Source organism: Xiphophorus hellerii, chromosome 9 (genome assembly GCF_003331165.1).
Source record: "Xiphophorus hellerii strain 12219 chromosome 9, Xiphophorus_hellerii-4.1, whole genome shotgun sequence".
In the NCBI taxonomy this organism is placed as follows: domain Eukaryota; kingdom Metazoa; phylum Chordata; class Actinopteri; order Cyprinodontiformes; family Poeciliidae; genus Xiphophorus; species Xiphophorus hellerii.
This window is the reverse complement of record NC_045680.1, coordinates 29,422,394-29,448,442: the sequence shown is the minus strand read 5'-3', so window position 1 is coordinate 29,448,442 and position 26,049 is coordinate 29,422,394. Positions and strand designations below refer to the sequence as shown.

Sequence of the window (26,049 nt, the reverse complement as noted above, 5' to 3'; positions counted from 1 at the left end):
AAAGAATTGAAATGATACTAATGGCTGGATCAGGAAGCAGTCACATGGTTGCACGAAACTTTAACAGAAATCATGGAACGAGCTTCACACACACCACACTGTGGCAAAACTTATTTGTAAATTTCAGAAAACTGGAAATGTTGCAGATCAACCACAAAGTGGTCCAAGACATGCAGAGTCCCACACAAATAAAAACGGTTGTCCAATATAAAATGTTTATTTTTTTCTATGTATGGAAACTTATGGCACACTGTACATACTCAAGCAACGACAAGTCCCAGGTAGGAAAAGGTTAATTGTTACATTCAGATTCAGCTTTATACGATATAGTATACAAGATTACAATGGTGGGTACATAGATATTGACACAGTTCATTATCAATTAAGGTTGATAAATTAAGTTCAAGTCAATCTCAATTAACTTGATCTTGATTAATTCTACTGAGAAATGCAGAGAGAATAATGCAATCTGTGTGTGTGTGGGTGCGTGTCCAGGGGATATTTATGCTTTAGCCCAGTGACCATGCTGTCTTTGTGGTCGGCAGTGATGTCGGGCCACTTTTTTCAGTAACGAGTAATCTAATGCGTTGCTATTTCAAATCCAGTAGTCAGACTACAGTTACTTATCGAAATCACTTTGCGTTACTATTTTCTTTTGGAATTTAAGTTTATTTCCTCTATGGGTCTTGTCGAGTGATCGCCGTTTCTATGCGACAGTAACCGCAGCGACAGAAACGTAAACAATGGAGGGAGATGCGCATTTTGTTGGTGGAAAAACAGGAACTATTTTGAGTTTCTGTCGCCAAGTTATTATAAGCGGCTTTGGGCTTTTTTTTCTTTTCTTTTTTTTTAAGTCGCTCGCAAATTTAATGAGTCGCGGGTTGCGCCTTTTTGGGCTCGTTTTTGAACGTGAAGTTGCTCATTTGGGCTTGGAAATAAGCAGAGACTCATAATAAATCCCAGAATTGGTTCCTTCATTAAGGTAGTTTTAGTCAGGCTCTCCCTGTCCATCATTTCCCGGATGATCCGTCCCGCTGTGTCTTTGTTGATGTCAAGTTAATATATTACCTGTGAATGACGTCGAGCTTCGCAGTAAACTGCAAACATCGAGACTAATATGAACAGCGCAATAAACGTGAAAACAGCCACGAATGAACGAGTCCGTAAAGTTGTGCAACTAAACGCCATTGTAATTATTAATATTAAGATAAGTGTCACAAATCTGTGCAGCCATCCGAGTTGTGGAGCTGCAGGAGGAGCTCTGACACCAAACGCAGGGCCGTAACGCAGAACCTGGAGGCTGAGACAAAAACACACACAAATTACTCACGTTTTTTTTGTTGTACTGTAACCATTAAAACATTTCCCCTTCAGTTCAACCTTATAAGTGGAAACACATTGTTGATGTTAACATTATAAAATAACTTACAATTAAGTATTGGCAAAGATCAATGTAATTTTCACAGTGTTGTTGTTAGCAGCTGCTGAAAGTAACTAAAAGTTACTCTTAATGTAACTTAGTTACTTTCCAAATCAAGTAGTCAGTAATCTAACTGAGTTACTTTTTCAAGGAGTAATCAGTGATCCGATTAAAGTTACTTTTTCAAAGTAACTATGCCATCAGTAAAACCTCAAAGATGAAGAAATTAAATTGACCAAACATGCTCCTCCACTCAAAAATGGGAAAAAAATGAACCTTTTCTTCATTCTATTTTGGCCACAAAATGTGAAAACAACTCATATTTCAATTTCACATTTTGTATCATAAAACAAAACTCAAATGGCTACTTGGTCTTTAATTCCAGTTTTAAATGAGAACACTCATGTATCAGAAGTTTCACAAATTAACAAAACTGATCCGTGCAGACATTGCAAATTTTACTACTGTAAAATCATAAATAATATTTTAATGTAATATAATATGCTGCCATCATTTTGAAAGCGATGGATGGAATCTTAGGCAAGCATTTAAAAAAAGTATATTTTTCACTGGAAAACATTGAACAATCATGCATTTTTTTATTAAAAATACTTGTCTAATACAAAGTTAGAACAAGAGATAGAATACAGAATGTGTAACAATGTTTGCTAAGGGACAAGCTTCTACAGTTCAGTAGAAAAATAAAAAGTGGAAATTATGATCAATTCAGATGTGATTAAAGCTTTTTGTTTTTCCTCTCACAAATAGCAGATAAATGCCGTTTGATTTCCTCAACAAAAACTTTAATAAAAGGTGAATAGTGAAAATTGACATTTGTGAAGATGAAAGTTGCTGAATTATATAATTAGATTAATTGCCATTTTTTGTTTATATTTCCATGAAAGCCAAAAAATTCTATGCTAGCACGGGCTTTGGTGAAAGTTTTGTCTCAATATTACGAATTATAAAGTTGTTACATTCTTCCCAAAATTTCCTTGTAATATAATCCCAAAATAAATAATCCCAACTTCAGGTTTGTGTAACCAATTAAAGGAGACACATCGCATTTAGTTATTTATCAAAACTTTCTGATGAAATGTCCAAACCTTTCAATAGTGAATTAGGGCCACATTTTTCCAGTAGAAAGAAACCGAAAGTAAAGAAACAATATCTTGTTGAAACGAGAGCATACAACCTGTGTGGAAAAACAAGCTTTACCAGCAGTAGTGTCAGATACAGTTAACAAGAATTTATCTTCATCAACAGCATTATATCTAAAGAGTTCACATATTTAAGAAGTTATAGCAACAAAAACAATATTATGCTTTTTAGAACACATTTGTGAAACTCAAAGTCCCTGGCACTTTTTAAACTTTGAAGGAGGAAATTGAATCCCTTAAACTTAAAAAGATGTCATGTATAAAATATTCCATATAGAAATGGTGCTGTTAGATATAGATTTTTATTACAGACTCAGAGTCCAGATTACATACAAAAGAAAGCAAAGACAATAAAAGTACAATAAAAATAAAAAATAAAAAAACGACTCCTAGCCATTCAGAAGGCAATCATACCAATGTCTCCAGAGTACAGATGAGTATTTTACTGCACTATATTTGATATTAGTCAACAGTATTATAATTCTATTATTAGACTCGTTTAAACGACAAATAAATTTATACATAAGCTTTCTTAAAACAGCCATCAAAGTGCTGACGTGAGCAGATACAAACAGTTCACTGGCACTGGTCCATCTGGGTTTATTTAACAAGAGTCTCAGTGCATCATTATAAGCCACCTTCAATCTTTGAAGACTGGCTTTTTTAAAATTGCACCACAAATGTGCAGTATACAGTGATGTACAATATGACCTAAACAAGTTCAGTTTCACTTCATCAGAGCAGAATCCAAACTTAAGGATATTTGCCTGAGTGTATAACATTCGAACCTGACGGTAAATGTCCTCATCATCAGACAGATGGTCTGTCAACACATGGCCAAGATATTTTACTTCACTTGAGACATTCAATAAAATCCCAGACAATTTGAAATTTGGGAATACTCTATTTTTGTCCTCCTTAGTGCGACAGATCAAGATGATACTTTTTGATGGATTGAATTTTACATCAAGTAATTCACCATATGCTGAGCAGACATTAAGCAGCTGCTGAAGACCAGCTGAACTTGGACTAAAAACCACTAAGTCATCAGCATACATTAAATGATTAATAATAGTACCACCAACCATGCAGCCAGTTCTACACAGGTTTAGCTGCTTAGAGAGGTCATTCATATAAAAATTAAACAACATAGGAGATAAAATGCTTCCTTGTCTGACTCCATTGCTGACATGAAAGGATGCAGACACACAGTTGTCCCATTTCACCTGCATCGTTTGATTAGCATACCAGTAGGACAGACATCTTACTATATACTTAGGAACACCAGCTTGGCACAATTTTAAAAATAATTTTCTATGATTTACATGATCAAAAGCCTTAGTGGCGTCTAAAAAGCACAGAAAAAATGTAGAATTTTTGCTGTTATAATTTTTCAGTAATTCTTTTAGGCCATATATACACATATCAGTGCCATGTTTGGACTTGAACCCAAATAGAAATGGTGCTGTTAGATATAGATTTTTATTACAGACTCAGAGTCCAGATTACATACAAAAGAAAGCAAAGACAATAAAAGTACAATAAAAATAAAAAATAAAAAAACGACTCCTAGCCATTCAGAAGGCAATCATACCAATGTCTCCAGAGTACAGATGAGTATTTTACTGCACTATATTTGATATTAGTCAACAGTATTATAATTCTATTATTAGACTCGTTTAAACGACAAATAAATTTATACATAAGCTTTCTTAAAACAGCCATCAAAGTGCTGACGTGAGCAGATACAAACAGTTCACTGGCACTGGTCCATCTGGGTTTATTTAACAAGAGTCTCAGTGCATCATTATAAGCCACCTTCAATCTTTGAAGACTGGCTTTTTTAAAATTGCACCACAAATGTGCAGTATACAGTGATGTACAATATGACCTAAACAAGTTCAGTTTCACTTCATCAGAGCAGAATCCAAACTTAAGGATATTTGCCTGAGTGTATAACATTCGAACCTGACGGTAAATGTCCTCATCATCAGACAGATGGTCTGTCAACACATGGCCAAGATATTTTACTTCACTTGAGACATTCAATAAAATCCCAGACAATTTGAAATTTGGGAATACTCTATTTTTGTCCTCCTTAGTGCGACAGATCAAGATGATACTTTTTGATGGATTGAATTTTACATCAAGTAATTCACCATATGCTGAGCAGACATTAAGCAGCTGCTGAAGACCAGCTGAACTTGGACTAAAAACCACTAAGTCATCAGCATACATTAAATGATTAATAATAGTACCACCAACCATGCAGCCAGTTCTACACAGGTTTAGCTGCTTAGAGAGGTCATTCATATAAAAATTAAACAACATAGGAGATAAAATGCTTCCTTGTCTGACTCCATTGCTGACATGAAAGGATGCAGACACACAGTTGTCCCATTTCACCTGCATCGTTTGATTAGCATACCAGTAGGACAGACATCTTACTATATACTTAGGAACACCAGCTTGGCACAATTTTAAAAATAATTTTCTATGATTTACATGATCAAAAGCCTTAGTGGCGTCTAAAAAGCACAGAAAAAATGTAGAATTTTTGCTGTTATAATTTTTCAGTAATTCTTTTAGGCCATATATACACATATCAGTGCCATGTTTGGACTTGAACCCAAATTGATTGTCAGTGGACATAACTATCTTTGCAAATTTTGGCAAAAGATTTAGTTCAAAGACTTTAGACAGTGTACTAGCTAGGGCTATAGGTCTATAGTTATCAGAGCTGCCAATTTTACCAGCTTTGTTTTTAATCACAGGAAGTAGAATAACATTCATTAAGGATTCAGGAATAAAACCATGCATAATAAAACCAGTGAAACACAAGGCAAGAAGAGGGACGACCCTTGAACTTGCAAATTTGAGATGTTCAGCTGAAATAAGATCCATAACTATAGATTTATTTACGGACAGTTCTTTAATTGCTTGATAGACCTCATGTGTTTTGATAGTTTCTACAATACTAACCTTGTCAACCTGGAAGGGTTCACTCTGTACACAGGTGAATAACTTGCTGTAGTGATGTTGCCAAAAATTCACAATCATATTCACCCCAGAAACACCATCGACAGTGAAAGGGAGAGAGGAAAGGGAGATATATTTCCAATTCACTTTGAATGAATTATTTAGATCTATAAAATCAAGAAAATGTTCCTAAGTAACGCATGCATGTTCTTCCATAAGGAATTGAATATTTGATCAAGAGTGTGATTGCCTAAATGTTGGGAGAGCGCAAGGCCATGATTCCCCCTCTGCTTTAGATAACAATGTCTGTCATCTTAAACTGAAGCTATAACTCAAGGAGATTTTTTAGTTTTATCAACTCTTTAAATTAGGTTGTTCAACATCTCATGAATGACAGAGGAAAAATTCTGGACTTTGAAGAATTCCAGCATAAATACCATTTTAAATGCAGTAAAAAAGAAGTTCAAGCAGTAATTAAAGGTCTCCCTCAGGCTATGATTAACACAATACAAGCTTCATTATTTTATACAGCCTTCCATGATTTTACCCTCTGTTTATCCAGAGCCACATTTTTACAGACAAAAATGGCAACAATAAATTTTTAAGAACAATCATTATCCAAAGGACTTTCCCTCCCCCCTTGAAAAGAAGAAATATACTTCAAGAATTTTCTTTTATTGTATGCAAAAAAAATTAGATGCAATTGACTCCCAATTGATTTCGGGGGTCAATTCCCCTGAAAAGAAAATAAGTTCATTTTAAAATATTAAATAATATTTATCTATGCAAAGAATTCTTAAGACTAATTTGATATTGAGGCAAATGATTGTACCTTGTGTCAATCTGATGTAGAAACTTTGTAACATTTATTCTTTTCTTGTACTTATGGATCTAAATTTTGGGAGGATCTTCATAATTGGTTGCTGACCAAAATTTTAAATATTATAACTTTAACTTACAACAATATTAAATTTGGTATTTATACTTTGGACACAAATTTGGAATTTATAATTAATAACCTGGTCATTATGGCCAAATATTACCTACACAAATGTACATTTTTGAAAATTACCCCCAACCTTCAATGTTATCTAAAAGAAATTTCACTTCTGTTCAACTCTGTGAAAATGATGCTGCTCTTCTCTGTAATAATATGTCCCGTTTGTTTTTGACATTTATCCATTTAACAATTTAGACACAGTACAATAATTCAAGCTGTTCAGTTTATTGCGCTTTATGCTTATTTTATTTTCTAATTTTAATCACCTATTGTGTTATACAGCTTTCATGTCATTCTGTAACCCCTTTGTTTCTTTTCTTCTCTTAGTATATTCTTTGACTACTAGTCACTCAAGATACTTGAACAAGAAATATGTATGCTTGTAAGATTTGACTGTTTCTACAATATAAAAAGAATCTTTAAAAGTTCTCTCACTCCTGACCCGTAGGTGGCGGTAAAACAAAAATTTTAAAAAGCTTGAGCCATCACGCTCACCGTACTGGTTGTGTGTTCAACATTTCGCGCGAGTTTTGATATAAATTAGAGGAAAGTTACTGTTGGCGTAAACTGTAGGGATTTTTGGCTTTAAAAGGCTGACATTAACATCTCAGTGGAAGCGCTGTGTTTAATCATGTAAGGTTTCAAACATTCACTTAGAGGAAACAGCAAAAATGGTAAACGGGTCAAAGTTTTTTCTTACTGCGTTATTTAGTGTGTTAGGTTTTAGACTAATTCGTTTCTCTGTTTGTCTGTGGCAGAGGAGGAGCCTGGCTCCCAGTGAGCTGGCTAAACGCAAACCAGCCGGTGAGGCCTGCGGAGACGGGGGGAACCCAGGAAACACCGTAAGCGCAGCTCTCTGGATGGTTACTTTATCTCTCTTTCTCAGCCTATCGCCACCTCATCACCATCACTTCAGTAAAGGGACATGTCACTGCTTTGTAAGGGTCTGAATCAATCATGGTTCAAAATCAAAAACAGTTTTTTAGAAAAACAAAATCGTAAATATAAAAGGCAAGGTTAATTTGTATGTTCAAGCTTTAAAAATGCATCAGATATGAAAGTGTATTTCAGTGAATTCTCGTAGAATTCAGTTTAATTCCATTTAGGTTCGACCAGGCTAAGTGTTTTTGAATTGAGTTCGTTGATGTTTCAGTTAAATAAATGTTTGAGTGGTGAATCAGAAACTGATTTGTATTTAAACCTCACCTTCCTTCATTTGTATCTCTTCACTGTGAACTCGGTGGATCTCTTAAACACTCCATCATGACAGATGTCTAAACCCAGGACGGTCTGAAAGTTTCACTGACGATATGTTTTCTGTGATAACAACAATTACAACAGTTTATTTGGCTGCATCACTGCCTCCGGTCTATCTCATCATTTAAACACTGACCTCTGCATATAGTTCCCAGCCCTCCATAAGGCGTTTAGAGAATGGATAGATAAGGCATGTTTCTTTCTGGCTGGCCAGGCTGGGCCTTTCCCCTTTTTTAACTCTTTGAAGAATTTGATTTAACATACAACAACATTTAATTTGCCTTTGGGATCAATAAAGTATTTTTGAATTTGAATTGAAGAGATCAAAGTTGCACTGATGATTGAGTTCTGCATAAACTCCTGCTGCTTGGTGTTTGCTTTCATACAAGACTAAACATAGGTTTGTGGAGCTGACCAAAAGTGTTGCTGATTGTTTGAATTTCTCTTTTTAGGAGAAGAGAAGGAAAGTGGATGGGATGAGGGAGAGTCACATTTCTCCCTACAGGAAGCCTCTGACACAACTTAACAACTGGCCTGGATGCATGGAAGCTGACAGACATGTGAGCATGGTTGAAAATCCCAACGTCCCTGAAAACATTTTCCTCTCTTACTAAAACTCTTGTCTGCAGGAGTCATTTATCCGAAGCATTCTCTCCAAGCCTTTTAAAATTCCCATTCCCAATTACACAGGTGAGTTTTACCAGAAGTGCGACTTCTCTTTAATGTCCAGTGATGGAGAATGACTTTACCATCTGTTTCCTTTTGGAATTCCTGACAGGTTCACTAGGAAGCAAAGCACTTGGCCTAAAGCATGCAGGAGTAAGGAAATCGCTCCATGATCCATTTGCAGAAGATGCTTTGGTTCTTTATGAGCCGCCGACTCTGAGCGCTCATGATCTGATCAAAGCTGACAAGTAAGTTCCAGAAACATTGAATTCCTCTTTCTGCTGAAATGCAGCTTGACAAGAAAAGCCCAAAATAATACAGATCTGATGGATGTTTTCATGCACAGTGGGAACCAACTGCTGCCAAACTGCAACTGACAAAATAAACAAAATGACTTGTTTTTTTGCAGGGAAAAGCTTCCAGTTCATGTTGTTGTGGATCCAGTATTGGGAAAAGTTCTCAGACCCCATCAGAGAGAGGTAATGGAAAACAAAATGATGTAATTTTTGTCACATCTACGTCAGTGAGAACAGATTCTGGCACTTCACATGAAGTATGTCTAAGCCTCTACATGGATAGTAATCCTTGGTCAGTGCTTCTGCGTTTTTGTTTGTCTCCTCAAACTCTCAGTCAGTCACAGAAGATGGTCGTTCACACTGAGGCAGGTTCTGATGGAGGTGTCTTCCTGTTATAGCAATTCCTCATACTATCATCTCATGCAGTATTTTGCTATAATTGCTATAAAGTTAAAGACTTTCAGTCGACTGTTCACTGTCACTACATGCTCATCCAGGGGGAGTGAATCCTGCAAGTCAATGAGTTGATCCAATCTGCTGGGTTTTCTTGGATAGAAAACATTTTTTATCAGTTGCCATAATAAACTGAACCTGAGTTCAGTATTATTGCTAAGAGCACATTATTGACATTAAATTTATCTACATGATCTGAGTGCCTTGAGACATTTGTTGTAACTCGGCAACATTAAATTATTAGCAGTAGTTTCAGAAGTAGTTCAATTCGATTAAAATCTGAGCAAAACAATGAGTTGTTGGATATTACCATAAGGATAATAAGGATATCTTATTAAATAGCAATTCTCTGAGTCATATAGATGAGGTCTTTCTTTGATGTGTTTAGGGAGTGAAGTTCCTTTGGGACTGTGTGACTGGCAGACGCATCCCTGGATCCTACGGCTGCATCATGGCTGATGAGATGGGCCTGGGAAAGACTTTGCAGTGTATCACTCTCATGTGGACCTTGCTACGCCAGAGCCTTAATGCCAAGCCAGAGATAAACAAGGCCATTGTGGTTTCACCTTCTAGTCTGGTTCGAAACTGGTATAATGAAGTAGGAAAGTGGCTTGGAGGTCGCATTTCACCAGTGGCAATCGATGGGGGCTCAAAGGAGGATATTGATAAGCAGCTCGGTAGGTCATGTTTTCTAGTGTCACCAAGAATCTACAGTAAACCTTCTGAAGACAATGTAGTCCTTAAACCAGCACTGTAAGCATGAAGAAAACTGCCGTGTTTGTATGAATATATGTAAATGAGAAACCTGTTGGTTTCTGTTTTTCTTCTTTCATTGTGAATATTCACAAAAACATTGTCTGTCACAAGTTTATGTCAAGGAAAAGTTATAAGTTGTTGATGTGAATAATTGTTTCTCGTAAAATTTACCCTTTAATCATGTTGTTGTTCATTTCTGCAAACACTATGTGCTTCACTTCAGTATAATTTCTGTTTTCTCTAGTGAACTTCATCTCTCAGCATGGTTTGAAAGTAGCAACACCCATCCTGATCATTTCTTATGAGACATTTCGACTTCATGCTGATGTCCTGCACAGGGGCAAAGTTGGACTCGTGATCTGTGACGAGGTGTTGTGCATTATACACTTCAATCCAGAGATAAAGATGAATTCTGAAAGCCGAGTGTTACATTTTTCTTCTCTGCTCTTAGGGGCATCGACTGAAGAATGCTGACAACCAGACTTACCAAGCTCTGCATTCTATGAATGCCCAGCGGAGAGTTCTGATATCAGGCACTCCGATCCAGAACGACCTGCTGGAGTATTTCAGTCTGGTCCATTTTGTGAATGCTGGAATCCTTGGTAAGCTGCATCACCTACAGAGCATCTGAACACAACAAACTTATTTCCCATATGCATTTTTGTAATGGCAGGTACTGCCCAGGAGTTTAAGAAGCGATTTGAGCTTCCCATTCTGAAGGGTAGAGATGCAGATGCCAGTAACAGAGACAGAGAGGAAGGAGAAGAAAAACTCAAGGAACTCATCAGCATTGTCAACAGGTGAGCTCCACAGCCTTGGTGTTCTTTAGTTCTGTTTTCCTCTCTAAGACTGAGCATGTTCTGCTTCAACAGGTGTTTGATTAGGAGAACATCGGATATCCTGTCAAAGTATCTTCCTGTGAAAATTGAGCAAGTTGTGTGCTGCAAGTAAGTTGACTTGTTTCATTTCTGCCTCAGTTATTTGTCATTGGGTATTTAAAAGAATCTTGGCTTGTAAGTCCGTGGCTTGTCAGGATATTACACTTTCATTGTAGATTTTCTTCTCATGTTTGTAATGGCAGACAGCACTGAGTGTTAGTGCTACCACTTGACCTATTGACCCCGAGCCCAAAAAGCCAACTTGGGGCTTTTAAATTCTTCTCCTGAAGGCCAACAATTGCTTCATCATATTTATTATCTCAGCTTTTTTATTTTATTTTAATGTTCCCAAGCCCAACACTGTTCATACACCTGGCATACATTTATTTAACCAGTGAGTGTTTGTGATAGGAATTGAGACAGGCTTCTTTTAAAATACAGATAGATTGAAAGAAAGATTTTCTCTGTGGGAAATTGTCTTCTCTCTCCTACAAAGCATTCTTGGATATATTGTTGTTGCGCAACCCCCCCCCCCCCCCCCCCCCCCCCCCCCCCCTTTCTCTACTCTCTCACTCTCTGCTTCCTCTTCTGAGAGGGGAGATGTGCTACCAGCTCTCCTTCTAACGGGTCACTTGATTTTCCTAAATCTGCTGGGATTTACCCTGTCCAGAACTGAAGTAAACTCTGTTTAAGCTGGTTTCGAGAAACGATTCGCCTGGTTTCTGACGGCCAACATCCAGGTGTCCCACCCTTCTTCCCCCTGTGAATTAGCCAGACTGAGCAGCCTACAGCCAACTAGTTTCACAGAGCACACCTGTTAACGGTCGCTCGTTCTCTATTTTACAACTTGCATTTGTTATTGAACCAGGTAGGTTTTAGTGACTCAGTGAGTCCCAAGGATGATGTTTTACATATGGGCTACCAGCAACCTATAAAACATTTTCCACTTTTTCCTCTCCAGAATCAAACATCATAGCTATTTTACAACCATCAAAGAACCTTAAGGTGACTCATTAACTGAATGTCCACAACATCTTTTAGATTTTCTTTATGCTAAATATTTTATTAGTAAGGCATTTTTGCAAGGGTCAGTACAGCTTAATTCAGTAGCAGAAATAATCAAATAAGTAAAATCAATCATCTAGTCTATCTTTCCCTACTGCTGACACTGAGAACTAAAAAAGGGAACCTTTGAGAGAGACGGACGGAGTTTGGCGTTTCGAACCCCAGACCTGGCTTAATGATGAAGAAGGTGCTGCAGCAGGAGGAGGAAGTTGATCAGCGAAGGCAGGGATCTCTGTAGGTCTGATGGGCTTCTTCTCCGCATGGATGGTGAGGTCACACAGGACTTGCAGGAAGGAAGGCACCAGTTCCTCTTCTTTGCCTTTGTTCTTTGTCTTTGCCTTTATCTTCATCTTGTCTTTGGGGTCTGAACCCAGCCGATGAGAGAAGTGCGATTCAAAGCCACAGGTTGTGGGGCTGACGGGTTGGTCCCCATGCGCAGGACAGTCTTCGGCTCCGTGGCCCCGGCTCTTCTTCAGCTGCAGAGTTCTTTGTCCATCTCTTGGCTCGAAGCTGCCCGGAGGATCCAACCAAAGGTTCCTCTTTTGCACCCACCTTTTATAGGGTTTATTCACCCTTTTGGTGCGTTTGCATTGGCTAGCACTGTTGCTGTGCTTGTTTTATTGGCTGACTGCTTAGACAGATGATCTCATATCCATCACTGTCTTACAGACATTATGTCCTGATGTCTGTGCTAATGTCTCAGGGTTGCTCAACCTCCTATGTCCCTTGCCTGCATGACCTTTTCTCTGAAACGTTTACGTTGTTCAATCTGTTTCTAAATAAGGCGTTGATCATCTCTGCTCTCCTGTTAGTTCCCCTTTTTCCCTTAACCTTTCACCTTTCACCTACCATCTACCTCCAACATATCAGTGATGTTTAATTGCAGTTACACCTTTTTACACCATGTCAAGTTCAATGTCAAAATCACATTTATCTCACATTTATTTTCTTTAGCTTCTCTGATTTAGCATTCATTTATGATTTTATAACCATAACTTATTAATTATCCTTATTATAATCTTAATGTGAGTTATTACAGATGTTTTTCTGAAAAGAAACCAAGAATAATCCATGATTCTAATTATTTGATACCAAAGTTACAGTTACTTGTTTTTCTTGTAAGTGTTCTCACAAATGTAACTGTAAGTATTATTACAAGTAAACCAATATTAATATAAGTATTTTACTTTGAATCTTATCAAATTACTCAAAATGTTTAGATTTCATTCTTTAAAACTTTCATGCTTTAAAATAAGGAATAGTCTCAGCTATTTTTATGAATCTGCAGGCTGGAAACTTACTTCCTCTTTTTCCAGGAAACCTGCTTTTCTTGTTTCATGACTCTCTGACTGACTACGATTTCTTATGATTAGATAGAAAAAAGTAGAATTAAAGCAAAGTTTGCATGAGACAAAAACAACACACACAGCCAGATTTATTTTATTGACATTTAAGTTTACTGTTGGGCCTAGATGTCACTTGAGTGATTCATTTTAAAGATAACTTTATTTATTATTACTGTTAAACTAAAATCTCCAGCATGGGGAAGTGGGATGAGCTCGGATTTTCTTGACAATATATAAAACACTTAAAAATAAATAATACAACATTAACATCTTTGTTAATCATGTTTCCTCTGGTATTTTTATGATTTATCTATTGGGATGGGTTTCAAACCTTTGAGGTTTGAAGTCCTCCTTTCCATCACCCTAATCTTTAGTGCTCTCCACAGATTCACCAAGACATGTAAACCTGGATTTTGACTGGGCCTCTATAATACATTAGTATTACTTTAGGTCAGATTAAAAAATACTTTAAAGTTAAATCTGCCATACGTATGAATAATTTTGGGCTTAGCTGTTATGTTTGTGATATTCCTTGCTCTATGATGATTTTTTTTATTAAATGCTAAATAGAACCCTGATTCCTCTGTTGTACAGACTAACTCCGTTGCAGACAGAACTGTACATGCGCTTTTTGAAGCAGGCCAAACCCACAGAGACATTGCGAGAAGGCAGAATCAATGTCTCCTCACTGTCATCTATCACATCTCTCAAGAAGCTGTGTAATCGTAAGTGCAGCAGTGTGACCTGTTCAGAAAACATGATCCACTTAGTTTGTTTTAAACGTAACAGAAATACAGCTTCAGATGCTAGCTTCTTACCAATCAGCATTATAAATTAGGATTTTACAGCTAATATGTCATTATGTGACTAATTATGCAGCCTAAAGATTGCACTTATAATGTACAAGTTATAGACAATTATGTAAGCGATTTTATTGCAGCTGTAGTTAGTTTGCATAGTAAACACACTGATCACTGTCCTGATCCTGTACCAGACCCAGCTCTCATTTATGATAAGTGTGTTGAAGAAGAGGAGGGCTTCGAGGGCGCGCTCCATCTGTTTCCTCCTGGTTACTCCACTAAAGTACTCGAACCTCAGCTGTCTGGTAAGAAAACATTTCAGTGGACTCCTGAAGACATGTTGAATGATGAGTCGTCATGGCTTGATCTGCTCTTTATACTGGAAAAGCTTGTCCATCTGCCTCTGATTTTCAGCCATTGTATAGTAACGTCAATTCAATTAAAAAATACTTTATTCATCCCAAAGGGAAATTAAATAAGTCTTGTAATCCCCAGTAGGGATGCACAATATATATCAGCATCAGCAGCGGTATTGACGGTTAGTCATTTTCTAACGCGTCGGTCCAATGAGTAAAACTGGGCCGATGGTAACAACCCATGTTTGTTTCCATCTTATTTCTGGAGGAGAGGAGGTTGGTCATGTGGTATTTGTTTGTTCATATGACAGTGATGCAGCGTTGGATTATGGGGTGTTTCACAGAAACAGAGAAGCAATGAAGGCAGTGTGGTCACTTTTATAGTGTCAAAAGTGTTGGGCAATAGAATATATATGATATTGGTTTTAACACCACTACTAATGTTGGATATTGATATTGACCCAAATTTTCATATCGCTGTATCCTTAATTCCCAAACGTAACATGCTATGAAGCTGCAAAAGTTTAACATAAAGAAATATGATGTTACTGAGCACCAAGTATAGATACATTATGTTTCATTTGCTTAAACAAATTACAAAGTAATCAAAAAGCAATACTGAAGCAACATCTAAACAACATCAACACTGGAACTATTTAGTTCCAGTGAAGAATGGCAGCTAATTTAGCTACAAATGCAAAGTTGAGTTAATAACTAAGTTCCTGTATTTAAATAAAATGATTTTCTCTGGTTACTTTGTGTGCATGTACATTCTCTGTGCTCTGAGCCTGATCTGAAACCAAGACTGGATGGATCAGACTGAAGATGAAGCCAATATCAGCAATGCTACACTATGTTGCCAAAAGTATTTGCTCACCTCCTTTGACTCACATAAGGGTTTAAGTGACATTCCATCCCTAACCGATATGGTTCAATATGACCTTGATGAGGTTCACCCTCAGCAAAATTTGTTATCGTGAAAGGCCTAATTAGAACACCTGATTCCGATAATTTGGATGGGTGAACAAATATTTATACTTAAGAAAAATGAAATGAAAGAACTTCCTCCTTCCACTTGTTTGAGAGGTCAACTTGTCAGACTGCATTAACCCCTTAACTGAGGTTAAGTGGACCCATCGACTTTCGTGTAAACGTTTTTGGGGTGGCATAGTGACTCTTTTAGAGCTCTTGCATCACTTCCCATTTCCAACAACAGTAACAGTCTTAAAAAGCTTTTAGTGACCTTTGACTGAAAACATAATACAGTTTTGGACATTTCTCAGTCTTTTGCACCATATATGTTTTGACCTTGATATACTCACCATGTCTTCTGTTTCAGGTAAAATGGTGACTCTCGACTACATTTTGGCTGTGACGAGATCTACAACTGGTGACAAAGTGGTGCTGGTCTCCAACTATACTCAAACACTGGACCTCTTTGAAAAGTTGTGCAGATTTAGAAGGTGATTAAAAGACCAAAGGTTTGGCAGCTGGATCTGATTAAATGGGTTTCAGTAAACAGTGTTGCCTTGCGGCTGTTTCAGGTACCTCTATGTTAGACTGGACGGCACAATGTCTATCAAGAAAAGGGCTAAGATCGTGGAAAAATTCAACAGTCCCCAAGTGAGCTTGAAAGACAGTTTTGGATAACAGTTAAAGCTGTGAAGCAACCATGAACACTGTGTTCTTTGTGTTTGACAGAACCCTGAATTTATTTTCATGCTGAGCAGCAAGGCGGGTGGATGTGGCCTCAATCTGATTGGTGCCAATCGCTTGGTAATGTTTGATCCAGACTGGAACCCAGCCAATGATGAGCAGGCAATGGCTCGTGTGTGGAGAGATGGCCAGAAGAAGACCTGTTACATCTACAGACTGATCTCTGTCAGACATACACTCTAACTATATTAACAGTAACTCTTACTATAACATTTTTATTTAATTGCTCTATTTTTTCTCTTGTAATCTAACTCTCCAGTGTGACAAGTTAATGAGCTGTCATAAATGTGGCAGAACGTAGATGTTGTGAGATGTTTGATATGTGTGTGTTTTCTGACAGACTGGAACCATTGAGGAGAAGATCCTGCAGAGACAAGCCCATAAAAAAGCCCTGAGCAGCTGTGTGGTGGATGAGGAGCAGGATGTGGAGCGTCATTTTTCTCTAGGCCAACTTAGAGAACTCTTCACACTCAATGAAGAAACTGCCAGTGATACACATGACAAGTAAGGAGAAATCATGTTGAATAGTTTACCTGTTGGTTGTCAGCAAATGCTGCCAAATTGCCAGTTAGGAGAAGAGAAAAGTTTTCCCAGCCGACATGGTGTGTTTCAGTTGAAGCTTTATGTTACAACAACTATGGTTTCGTTTGGACACGACTTGAACAACATGTATGGAAGCTGATCACATGAAAAAGAGAGGTGATACGTTGTAAAGAAAACGAGTTTGTTCCAGTCACATTCTCCAGAAAGCAGCCCTCTAGACAAATGGTGCCCAGGTCCAGTTCTTGAGAGCTACCATACTGCAACCTTTAGGTGCATTACTGCTCCAAAACACTTGAATCAAATGGCTGAATTCCCTCATCAGCAGTCAGTCACCTCTGCAGAGGCAGGTAATGAGCAGTTCATTTGATTCAGGTGTGCTGGGCATCTTGGCTAGACCTGGGCACTCTTGCTGTACAGAGCTGCTTTCTTCTTTCTCACAAGTTAAATGGGCCACACAATGTCTCCTAGCACACTTTTTAAAAGCACCATATGACAGGATGTGATGTGTGTGTGTGTGTGTGTCCTCTGTCTATAAGCCATCCTGTGATGCTCCACCATCTGTTGATTGATGGTTAAAAAATGTTTAGTTTTTAAAATAATGATTTAACATTCAATAGGTTTTTTTTTCATTAATTTTAATTAATAGTTCCGTAAAAGATGACTATAGAATCTACATCAACCAGCTGAACATGTAGCTTTTATTTCTGCAGTAACAAAAAAAATATGACTGTGGTCCCAATAACGATGAATAAACAACTACATTAAATGAAGCACCTGGTGGACCTAAACTGTCCACCAGCTTGGTCATAATAAAATGACTCAAGGGGGTTGCTGCTGTGGCTGTTGTCTTGAAATTTTGCAGTTTTTCTCCGGACAGACAACTTCTGTCTGTCTTGATGTTATTCTGAAGACTAAATCCGCGCTCTGCAGCGACACTGGAGACTGGAATAAGTGCCACTTTAGCCAAAGTTTTAAAGTCAAGAAACATTTCTCTAGTTGAATTGATCAGAAGTCAGCAAAACTTTCTGAATGAGGGGTTTTCAAATCCCACAAGCAGTCGCTTTAGCGGGAGGAAATCCTGCAGTACCAGTGGTTCAGTTGCACCGGTTTGTGACCCGTAGTGGTCACAGACACGTTCCAGAGTCTCCTGTCCATATTTCTTCAACTCGCTCTCAGCTCCCAGATAATGAGATGCATTCAGCATGGTGTCTGGATCTGAGATGATGCTCAGATGGAAATCTTTTTTTGATTTAATTAGACACCTCTTTGATGTATTCCGTGCGTAAAGCTGCAAATGTTTTGCGTCTCCACAAATAAGCGTGCCATCTTGTGAAACCTCGTTGAATTTTTTCTCCACCTCGCTTGACCCATTCATTAAGAGTTCTAGACTGGCCACAGTCATGCTCACAACAGGTGAGATGGAGGAGATGTTCACATCTTCTGTTGGGAAGTTGAGGTTCATGCGGTTCACCATGACTAAAATGTCAGTCAGCAAGTGAGTTAGAGCAGGTAACGTGTATGTTTGAAGACGCTTTGTGATGCCCTTAGCTACCGGCAGATTTTCCCATCTTCCTCCTCTCCCATCTCTGACATCAGAGCCGTATGCACATATGCCTTTCACTGTCCTCTCCAGCGATAGCCAGCATGTAGCCAGTGGTTCAGCAGGTCATGTTCCTCCATTTCTCTTTGAAGTCCATTTGATCTGCGCATTTGCATGGGAGAATTCTTGTAGTACATATGTTAACAACATGTTGTTAACAGTAGTGACACATGCACTAACATGACGCACAGATGTGGAGGTTGTTGTTGCTGCACCCCCCCCTTCTCTCTCTACTTCTCCTTCTGAGAGGGTGAGATGTGCTACCAGCTCTCCGTCTAACAGGTGAATTGGGCGTTGAGACGGTCCACCGTGTTTTTTTATTAACCCTCCTGTTATGTTTTACAGTTTAAATTTTTTTTTTAAATAGTTGAAAGTATTTTTTTTGCATGAAACTTTTTGTATTTGTCTTAATAGGCACACTCTACATATAAATTGAAAATGTATTCATTTTACACATTTGCAACCCCCCCGCGTCTACTTTTTACAAAGATACTGTTTGGGTCAATTTGACCCGGCAGTCAAGTTGAAAGGTAAAAAAGATTTTAAAAAAATGTCCAATTCTATATGTTTCCTTGTGGCTATGAACCATATTTTACCACAAACACAACACACCACACACACACACCCACTTTCTCACTATTCTCTTTACTTCACTAGGAAACTGCGAGAAAGCAGGTGTTCATACAACTTTTGACTGGAACATTTTCTGTTCCTGTGGACAAACTCCAAACACTGAGTGGACACTCAGCAGAAGTGGAGGAAAAAATTAATAATCTCTGCATGACTCATTGTCTTGATTTTAATCAGTGGGTCAATTTGACCCTGGACAGTATGTGTGTCTCTAGTTCAATTATAAAGATCACCCATTTAAAAAAAAAATCAAAATGTAATATAAAAAAATTGACAAAAGATGAATTTCAAGGAAATTGTTTTTTTGTGTCTAGGTTTTTGTCAGTGGACATAAAAAATGTAAATTTAATATTTTATGTCCAAATGAGTAAATGAGTAGTTTGTCATCAATAATCCTTAATTTCTGAGAAATAATAAAACATCATTGCACAAATATTGATTAAAATGGTTAGTATTGGAGTTAATAATCAGATACAAAAATGTTTTGGAGGAATTTTTTGGTTTCTGATACTATTGCATGATTAAACACTCCCTGGGTCAAATTGACCCACGAACATTATTGTTGTACCTCAGAAACAAACATAACAGGAGGGTTAAAAGATGTAAAATAGACAGGAAATGTAAAAATATTACTGGGTAATTATATGTTACAGGAAAATATCTCCAGTGAAACGCTATCTAAACCCACAACTAATCTTAAAAACAGCAAATCAAAAAATACAATTAAAATGAATATTAAATATTTTCACTTCTGTTTAATCTAAATTAGGTCAGTGACTCCATCAGGCCCCCCAGGGCTCCAGGGGCCCATAAATGCTAATGTTTTAACACAAACCACAGATACATCAATGTAACATTTGTTTATTGAGATGATCAATGCTGCTAAATTTGATTTAATGGTTTCAGCATACATAACTTAAAAGATTTTTAATAGTTTAACATTTAAATGTAAGATTTAAAGGAGCTGGCAAGTTTACTTTGCAAAAGTTCAAAGAACAATATTCATAGTTAGATTGTTTTGTTACCATAGCTACAATCTGATGCTATGGGTTAAATCTTTGAGTTTGAGCTTTGTTTGTTCATACAAATGAGTAAACTGCAATTATAACTTATTGCTTTTTAGGTTGGCCAATTAAACTACTCCCCATCTCCCATCCATCCATCCATCCATCTTCTTCCGCTTATCCGGGGTCGGGTCGCGGGGGTAGCAGCTTCAGAAGGGAGGCCCAGACTTCCCTCTCCCCGGCCACCCCCGGCCCATCTCCCATATTTAACTAAATTTAACACATAAGCTGTGCTGATGCTTTTAGCAGCAAAAGGGTCCCCTATGCATAAACTATAAACCTATATTCTATAAACATATCTTTTAGGAATAAATCTGCTCTGCCAGTGAAACGCTCAGAGCAATAGAGATGCTTGCAATCTGACTGTAAAAAAAGAAAAAAGTGTTTTTTTGGGAGTTTTTTTATTATTATTTTCCTAAAAACATAAACAAGAAAGGCTTGTTCCATCAGGAGGAAGCTCAGAGCACTGATCAACAAAGGCAGGTGTATCTGTAGGTCTGATGAGCTTTTGTCTCTGCATGGATGGTGAGGTCACACAGGACTTGGGTGCTGGCAGGAAGAGCACTAGTTTAGAGGTCTCTGGTCTTAGGGCGATTTTCTTGTGCACATGGCGGTCCTCAGCTTCTTGTCTTGCTGCTCTTGAGCAATCTTCACCTTGTTTCAAGATCTTTCTGGTCCGTTGTGATGTAGGCGAGCTGACCCTACGGAAGGAAGGCACCAGTTTTTCTTCTTTGCCTTTATATTCATCTTTGCCTTGGCCTTCATCTTGGTCTTTGCGGTCTGAACCCAGCTGATGAGAGAAACTCGATTTGAAGCCACATGTTGCGGGACTGACGGTTTGGTCCCCATGCACAGGACAGTCTTTGGTTCTGTGGTCCCAGCTCTTCAGCTGCAGAATTCTTTGTCCATCTCAATCTTGGCTCGCGGCTGCCTGGAGGATCCAACTAGACCTGTCACGATAGCAAATTTTGCTGAGCTATTAATTGTCTCAAAAATTATTGCGATAAATAATATTGTTTGTAGACCTTTTATACACTGATTTTATGGAAATTATGTAATAATGCATGCAATTTCCTGCCAAAGATAGATACACTTTATTTTCAAAAGAATATTTAACACTGGAACTGATAAACAAAACAAACAAAAATAAAATGGATTCTCAGTCTCCATTAACAAAAAACGCACTTGAATAAAAACTAAACAACATAAAGCCAAAGTGGAAATAAATACTGCATTCAACCAAAAGAGTGCAGATTATGAAGTCTGTATATTATATTGCCCTTCAGTAATAATTAGATTTAAATAGAGAAGATGGGCACATCGACTATCTGATGCAATAGTTCACACTACACGATTTTTTGCCCCGATTTTCCCCTTTTCCTCTTAGAACGTTGGCCGTTCTCTCAGATTGTCGCTTGCGATTTCGTAACCAATCATCCTGTAGTTTACGGTGTGTTACGGTAGATAGTTGTGGCCACTCGATCTAAATCAGAGGTTTTCCCCGACTGGGAGAGTTAAGACAGCCTGTTGAATGTAACAGGTAGCCAATCAGAAAGCGCAGATTCCCCTCCTGCTTTCTGAGGGGAAATTATAGAGGGGAATCTCAAACAGCTGACACCTGGCAACCTGAAGTCCAAGCGGACATTGGAGATGATACGTGGAAACAACATTAATGTTTATTCAACATTTCGTGCAAAGAATATAGAAATGACAAGGGGAGGAGTTGGAGTGAAATTGCTACCGCAGTTGATAAACCCGGTAACTTTTCAGCTGTTCTTCGTTAACGTGACATAAATAGGTTCTAATGATTTTCATTCAGTCAGGACTTTACGCTGACACTAGCCACATGCATTGCAGATAGATTGTAGTAAAACATTGATTAATGCTGGTTTTAAAATTAGTTCACTGGACTTGTAGCCATTATTTTGTGCCCATTGTTGGACACCACACAGCAGGAACGAACCCGATCGAACCGTTATACCAAGGATTTCTGTCTACTAGTTTGTGGTCTCAGATTTTGAAAATGGGCCGACAATCGGCCGACAGCTCTAAGATCGTGTAGTGTGCGCTGGGCTTTACACTAAGGAAATTAGGAGGGGAGGAGTCAGTGGAGAGCACCGGAGTTGGGCCCTTTTTCATTCAGGGTCATCAACAGAAAGTGAAAAACGAAGAAACGATAAAGCTGATAATTAAAATGAGGTCAATTGTTTTAATTTATTGTGTGATTAATTGATTTATTGTTTATCGCGACAGGTTTAGATCCAACCAAAGGTTCCTCCTTTGCACTCACCTTTTATAGGGGCTTCCACCTTATGGACGTTCATTGGCTGTCTGCTTGGATAGATGATCTCATATCCATCATTATCTTAGAGACATTATGACCTGATGTCTGTTTTCATGTCCTGGTGTTGCTCTAAAGGTCACCTACATCCTTTACCTGCACAATCTTTTTCTTTCAACAGTTGAAGTTGTTCAATCTGTTTCCAAATCAAACTCGGAGGCGTTGGTCATCTCTCCTCTTCTTAGTTCCTCTTTTTCTTAACCTTTCACCTACCATTTACCTCCAACATAACATCAGTGATCTTTAATTGCAGTTACACCTTTTACATCATTTCAAGTTCAATGTCAAAATCACATCTCTAACCTCTTTAGCTTCTCTGATTTAGCATTCATTTATAATATTGTGGCCATAACTTATTATTTACTATTATTATAATAATGTGAGTTATTACAGGAGTTCTTCTGAAAATAAACCAGAAATAGTAAAACAATATTAAAAGTATTTTACTTTGGGTCTTATCCAATTACTCAAAATGTTTAGACTTCATTCTTTAAAACTTTTATGCATTAAAATAAGAAATAGTCTCAACTATTTTCATAAATCTGCAAGCTGGAAACTTACTTCCTCTTTTGTCAGGAAGCCTGCTGTTCCTGTTTCATGGCTTGGCAACAACACAACCTAATTGATTTTATTGAAGTGTGAATCTATTATTGAGACTAGGTGTTACTTTGCGTGATTAATTTTAAAAGTAACTTCATGTATTGTTGCTGTTAAACTAAAATCTCCAGCATGGGGAAATGGAATGATCTCGGGTTTTCTTGACAAAGTATCACTAGCAGCAAGTTCTGTCCTGTGCACACCACAATGAATGTTTACAAGAATGGGGCAGTCTTTCAGGCGCAGCAACTGTGCAACTCCGGCCTTACAGCCCACCATCACATTCATGACATCACTTCCAAGTCCAACAACACAAACCATAGCAGGGTTTCCCCCAGAAAGCTTGGTAAGCCTGGCGCCGAGGCGGTCCACTGGCAGCCCACCATGTTTTTGTATTAAAAGATGTTAAGTTGACAGGAAATGTAAAATATTACTGGGTAATTATGTTACTGGAAGACATTGCTGACAATACTTAAGCCCACAACTATAGAATCTTACAAACAAGAAATAAAAAAATACAATTAAAATAAATATCAATAATTTTCACTTCTTTAAAATCCAAATTAAGTCATCAGTTAGTGGATCTAAAACCATGATGTAATGCTGATCACATTTACAACCAGGCCAAGGCATAAATGGACTAAGAGAATATCACTGCAGTTAAATTTGATTTAATGGTTTCAGCATAGAAAAAAAAATATTGTTTAACATTTAAATTTAAGATTTTGAGGTGCTGACAAGTTTACTTTGTAAAAGTTCAAAGAATTATCTTGATTGTTTTGTTACCATAGCTACAATCTGATGCTGTCAGTTTAATCTTTGAGTTTTATCTGTTCACAAATACATCTTAGTAAACTACAATTATATTTGACTGCTCTGCCAATTAAACTAGGCTCCCTCCCTCAGATTTCACTAGATCCATGGTAAAATGCTGTTAGTGGTGCTGATGTACTTCGTAGCAAGAGGGGCCCCTAAATCAAATTCAAGACCTCATACAACCTTGGACCAACCCTGCATGATGAGCTAAATCTACTGCACTACCAATCTCTGCTGTTGTATGTAGAGGGACAAAGGGGAGATTAAATTTATGTGACTTTAGTAGCTCTTCAATTTCATATCTGTTGAGTTTTTAATAAACGCCACAGAAATGTTTTAGTTCCCCAAGCTTTATGGGACGCATTGTTCTGATGTATGCGAGTATGCTACAAAATGTCTTTCTGTCCTGCTGTCAGAATTTGAATCTAATGGATTGACTTCCTTTGTGGTGATGTTAGGTTTCACTGCTGTCGCTGTGTAAATGGCAGAGAGGTTCGACTGCCTCCAGAAGGTGCCGACTGTACCAGTGACCTTTCCCAGTGGAACCACTGCTTTGACAAGAAGGGACTGAGGGACCAAGTGCTGAAAGCCTCCTGGGACAGTGCTGTCTCCTTTGTCTTTCATCAACGCTCTCATGAGGATCAGAAGGGTGTTGTATGAAACAGGAATCAAACTGAGTGCTTTAAATTTTCTGTAGATACTTTTATTTATTTGGACTTAAGTTTTGAATTCTGCTTTTCCATCTTGTGTTTAATACACAAGAGGGATTGTGGGGAGGGGGGGGGGGGGGGGGGGGGGTTGTTGGTATGATGGTGTCATTCAGTTTTTGTTTCTTTATTTAGCAAAAACTTATTTTATGCAAATATTTTCCGTCTATAATAACTGAAACGTATGCTTTAAAATGTGCAGACATTCCAGTGTCTTCAAATAAACTTATTCATAAAACCCAAATCTGTAGTATCTTGTACCACATTCTCTTGATTTATATATTCAATTTCTTATTGAATATATCAGAAATTAGATTACTATGCTAACATATTGTAAATTACAGTAAACTCAGACTGTACTCAATGTTAACAATTAACTAAACTGTAATGTTTAAGGACTTCAGCATTTAAATCATGGTTTTACTTTCACTCTGGGCATAAACAAAATAATCTGCAAACCTTAATTTAAATAATTAACATTAGACAAATGAACGTGCTTTGCAAAATACTTTTCCTTAACACTTAATTTCTCTGCAATTACTTGTCACGCTGAATAAAACACATAACATAGCTTCACAAACTTCTGCATGTGTGGGAGAAACCAATCTGTTCAGTTAGTGCCGAGAGTGAAACAGATTCTTATTAACGAAAAAAAAAAACTGTTTATAAATCACATTATGACTCTTTGTCTAACAGCCACACAGTTTAACTACATGTTGAGAAAACGTTTGAGTGTTTGGTTGACCCCTAACCTGACCTTATTTAACAACGAGGGAGAGGAGGGGCGGCGCAGGGGGATGAAGGAGTCGGAGGGAAGAGGAGAGCGGCGGTCATTCATGCCTACCCCCACAGACAGAATGGGGCGGGGACGGACAGCTGGCACTAACCACTAGACCAGGGCTGGGCAACTCCAGGCCTCGAGGGCCGGTCTCCTGCAACTTTTAGATGCATCTCTACTTCAACACACCTGAGTCAAATAATGAGGACATTAACAGAACTCTGGAGAACTTGACTGCATTTAGGAGGTGATTCAGCTGTTGGATTCAAGTGTGTTGGACCAGCGAAAGATCTAAGAGTTGCAGGACACCGGCCCTCAAGGACCAGGATTACCCACCCCTGCACCAATTCTGGTCCTCCAGGGCCGGTTACTGGCCTGCTGGCTTTGTGTGTTTGAGGAAGCGGGTGAGCGGGGTGGTCAGTCCTTGAAAAGTTTGGAGCATGATGATCAAAATGGAATAAGTCGATAATTGTGACAGGACAAAGAAGTGGTTTGGAGTTTATTGATACACGAGTCGGACAGACGAGATTCCCCAAGTTAACCCAGTGCAGCCCTCTACAACCACTAGTTTGCAATATTTCATAATAATAAAACTTGTTTATTATTTTTGACTCTTACGTGCAAAAAACTGATTGAAAATTGATTTATTCACTGCATGTTTATGTCTGTTAAAGCTGAGATGGAGCTGCACATGAGAACGGCCCTTTAAACCATTCAGACAACCAGCAGAACAGAGACACAATCAAAACTGTCAGATGACTGATTACCCATGATAATAACTCAGAAATAGTCCAGATAGTTTGGATGTATTTTTATTTCTTTCCT

The 26,049-nt window shown here is 38.0% G+C and overlaps 2 protein-coding genes across 2 annotated transcripts in view; one reads left to right on the top strand and one right to left on the bottom strand.

The window, feature by feature from the left end:
• LOC116726052 (uncharacterized) overlaps positions 1–26,049 on the bottom strand; it is a 591,833-nt gene that overhangs the window by 192,742 nt on the left and 373,042 nt on the right. The gene's annotated exons all lie outside the window — the stretch shown is intronic.
• rad54l (RAD54 like) lies at positions 7,040–24,690 on the top strand. Its single transcript, XM_032572530.1, has 18 exons — positions 7,040–7,233; positions 7,318–7,401; positions 8,269–8,376; positions 8,446–8,506; positions 8,595–8,730; positions 8,892–8,961; positions 9,620–9,908; positions 10,232–10,356; positions 10,439–10,589; positions 10,661–10,787; positions 10,860–10,934; positions 13,871–14,001; positions 14,271–14,381; positions 15,772–15,895; positions 15,977–16,055; positions 16,134–16,313; positions 16,489–16,652; positions 24,198–24,690. Exons 1-18 carry the CDS (start codon positions 7,231–7,233, stop codon positions 24,397–24,399), a joined length of 2,220 nt encoding a protein of 739 aa, XP_032428421.1. The 5' UTR covers positions 7,040–7,230; the 3' UTR covers positions 24,400–24,690.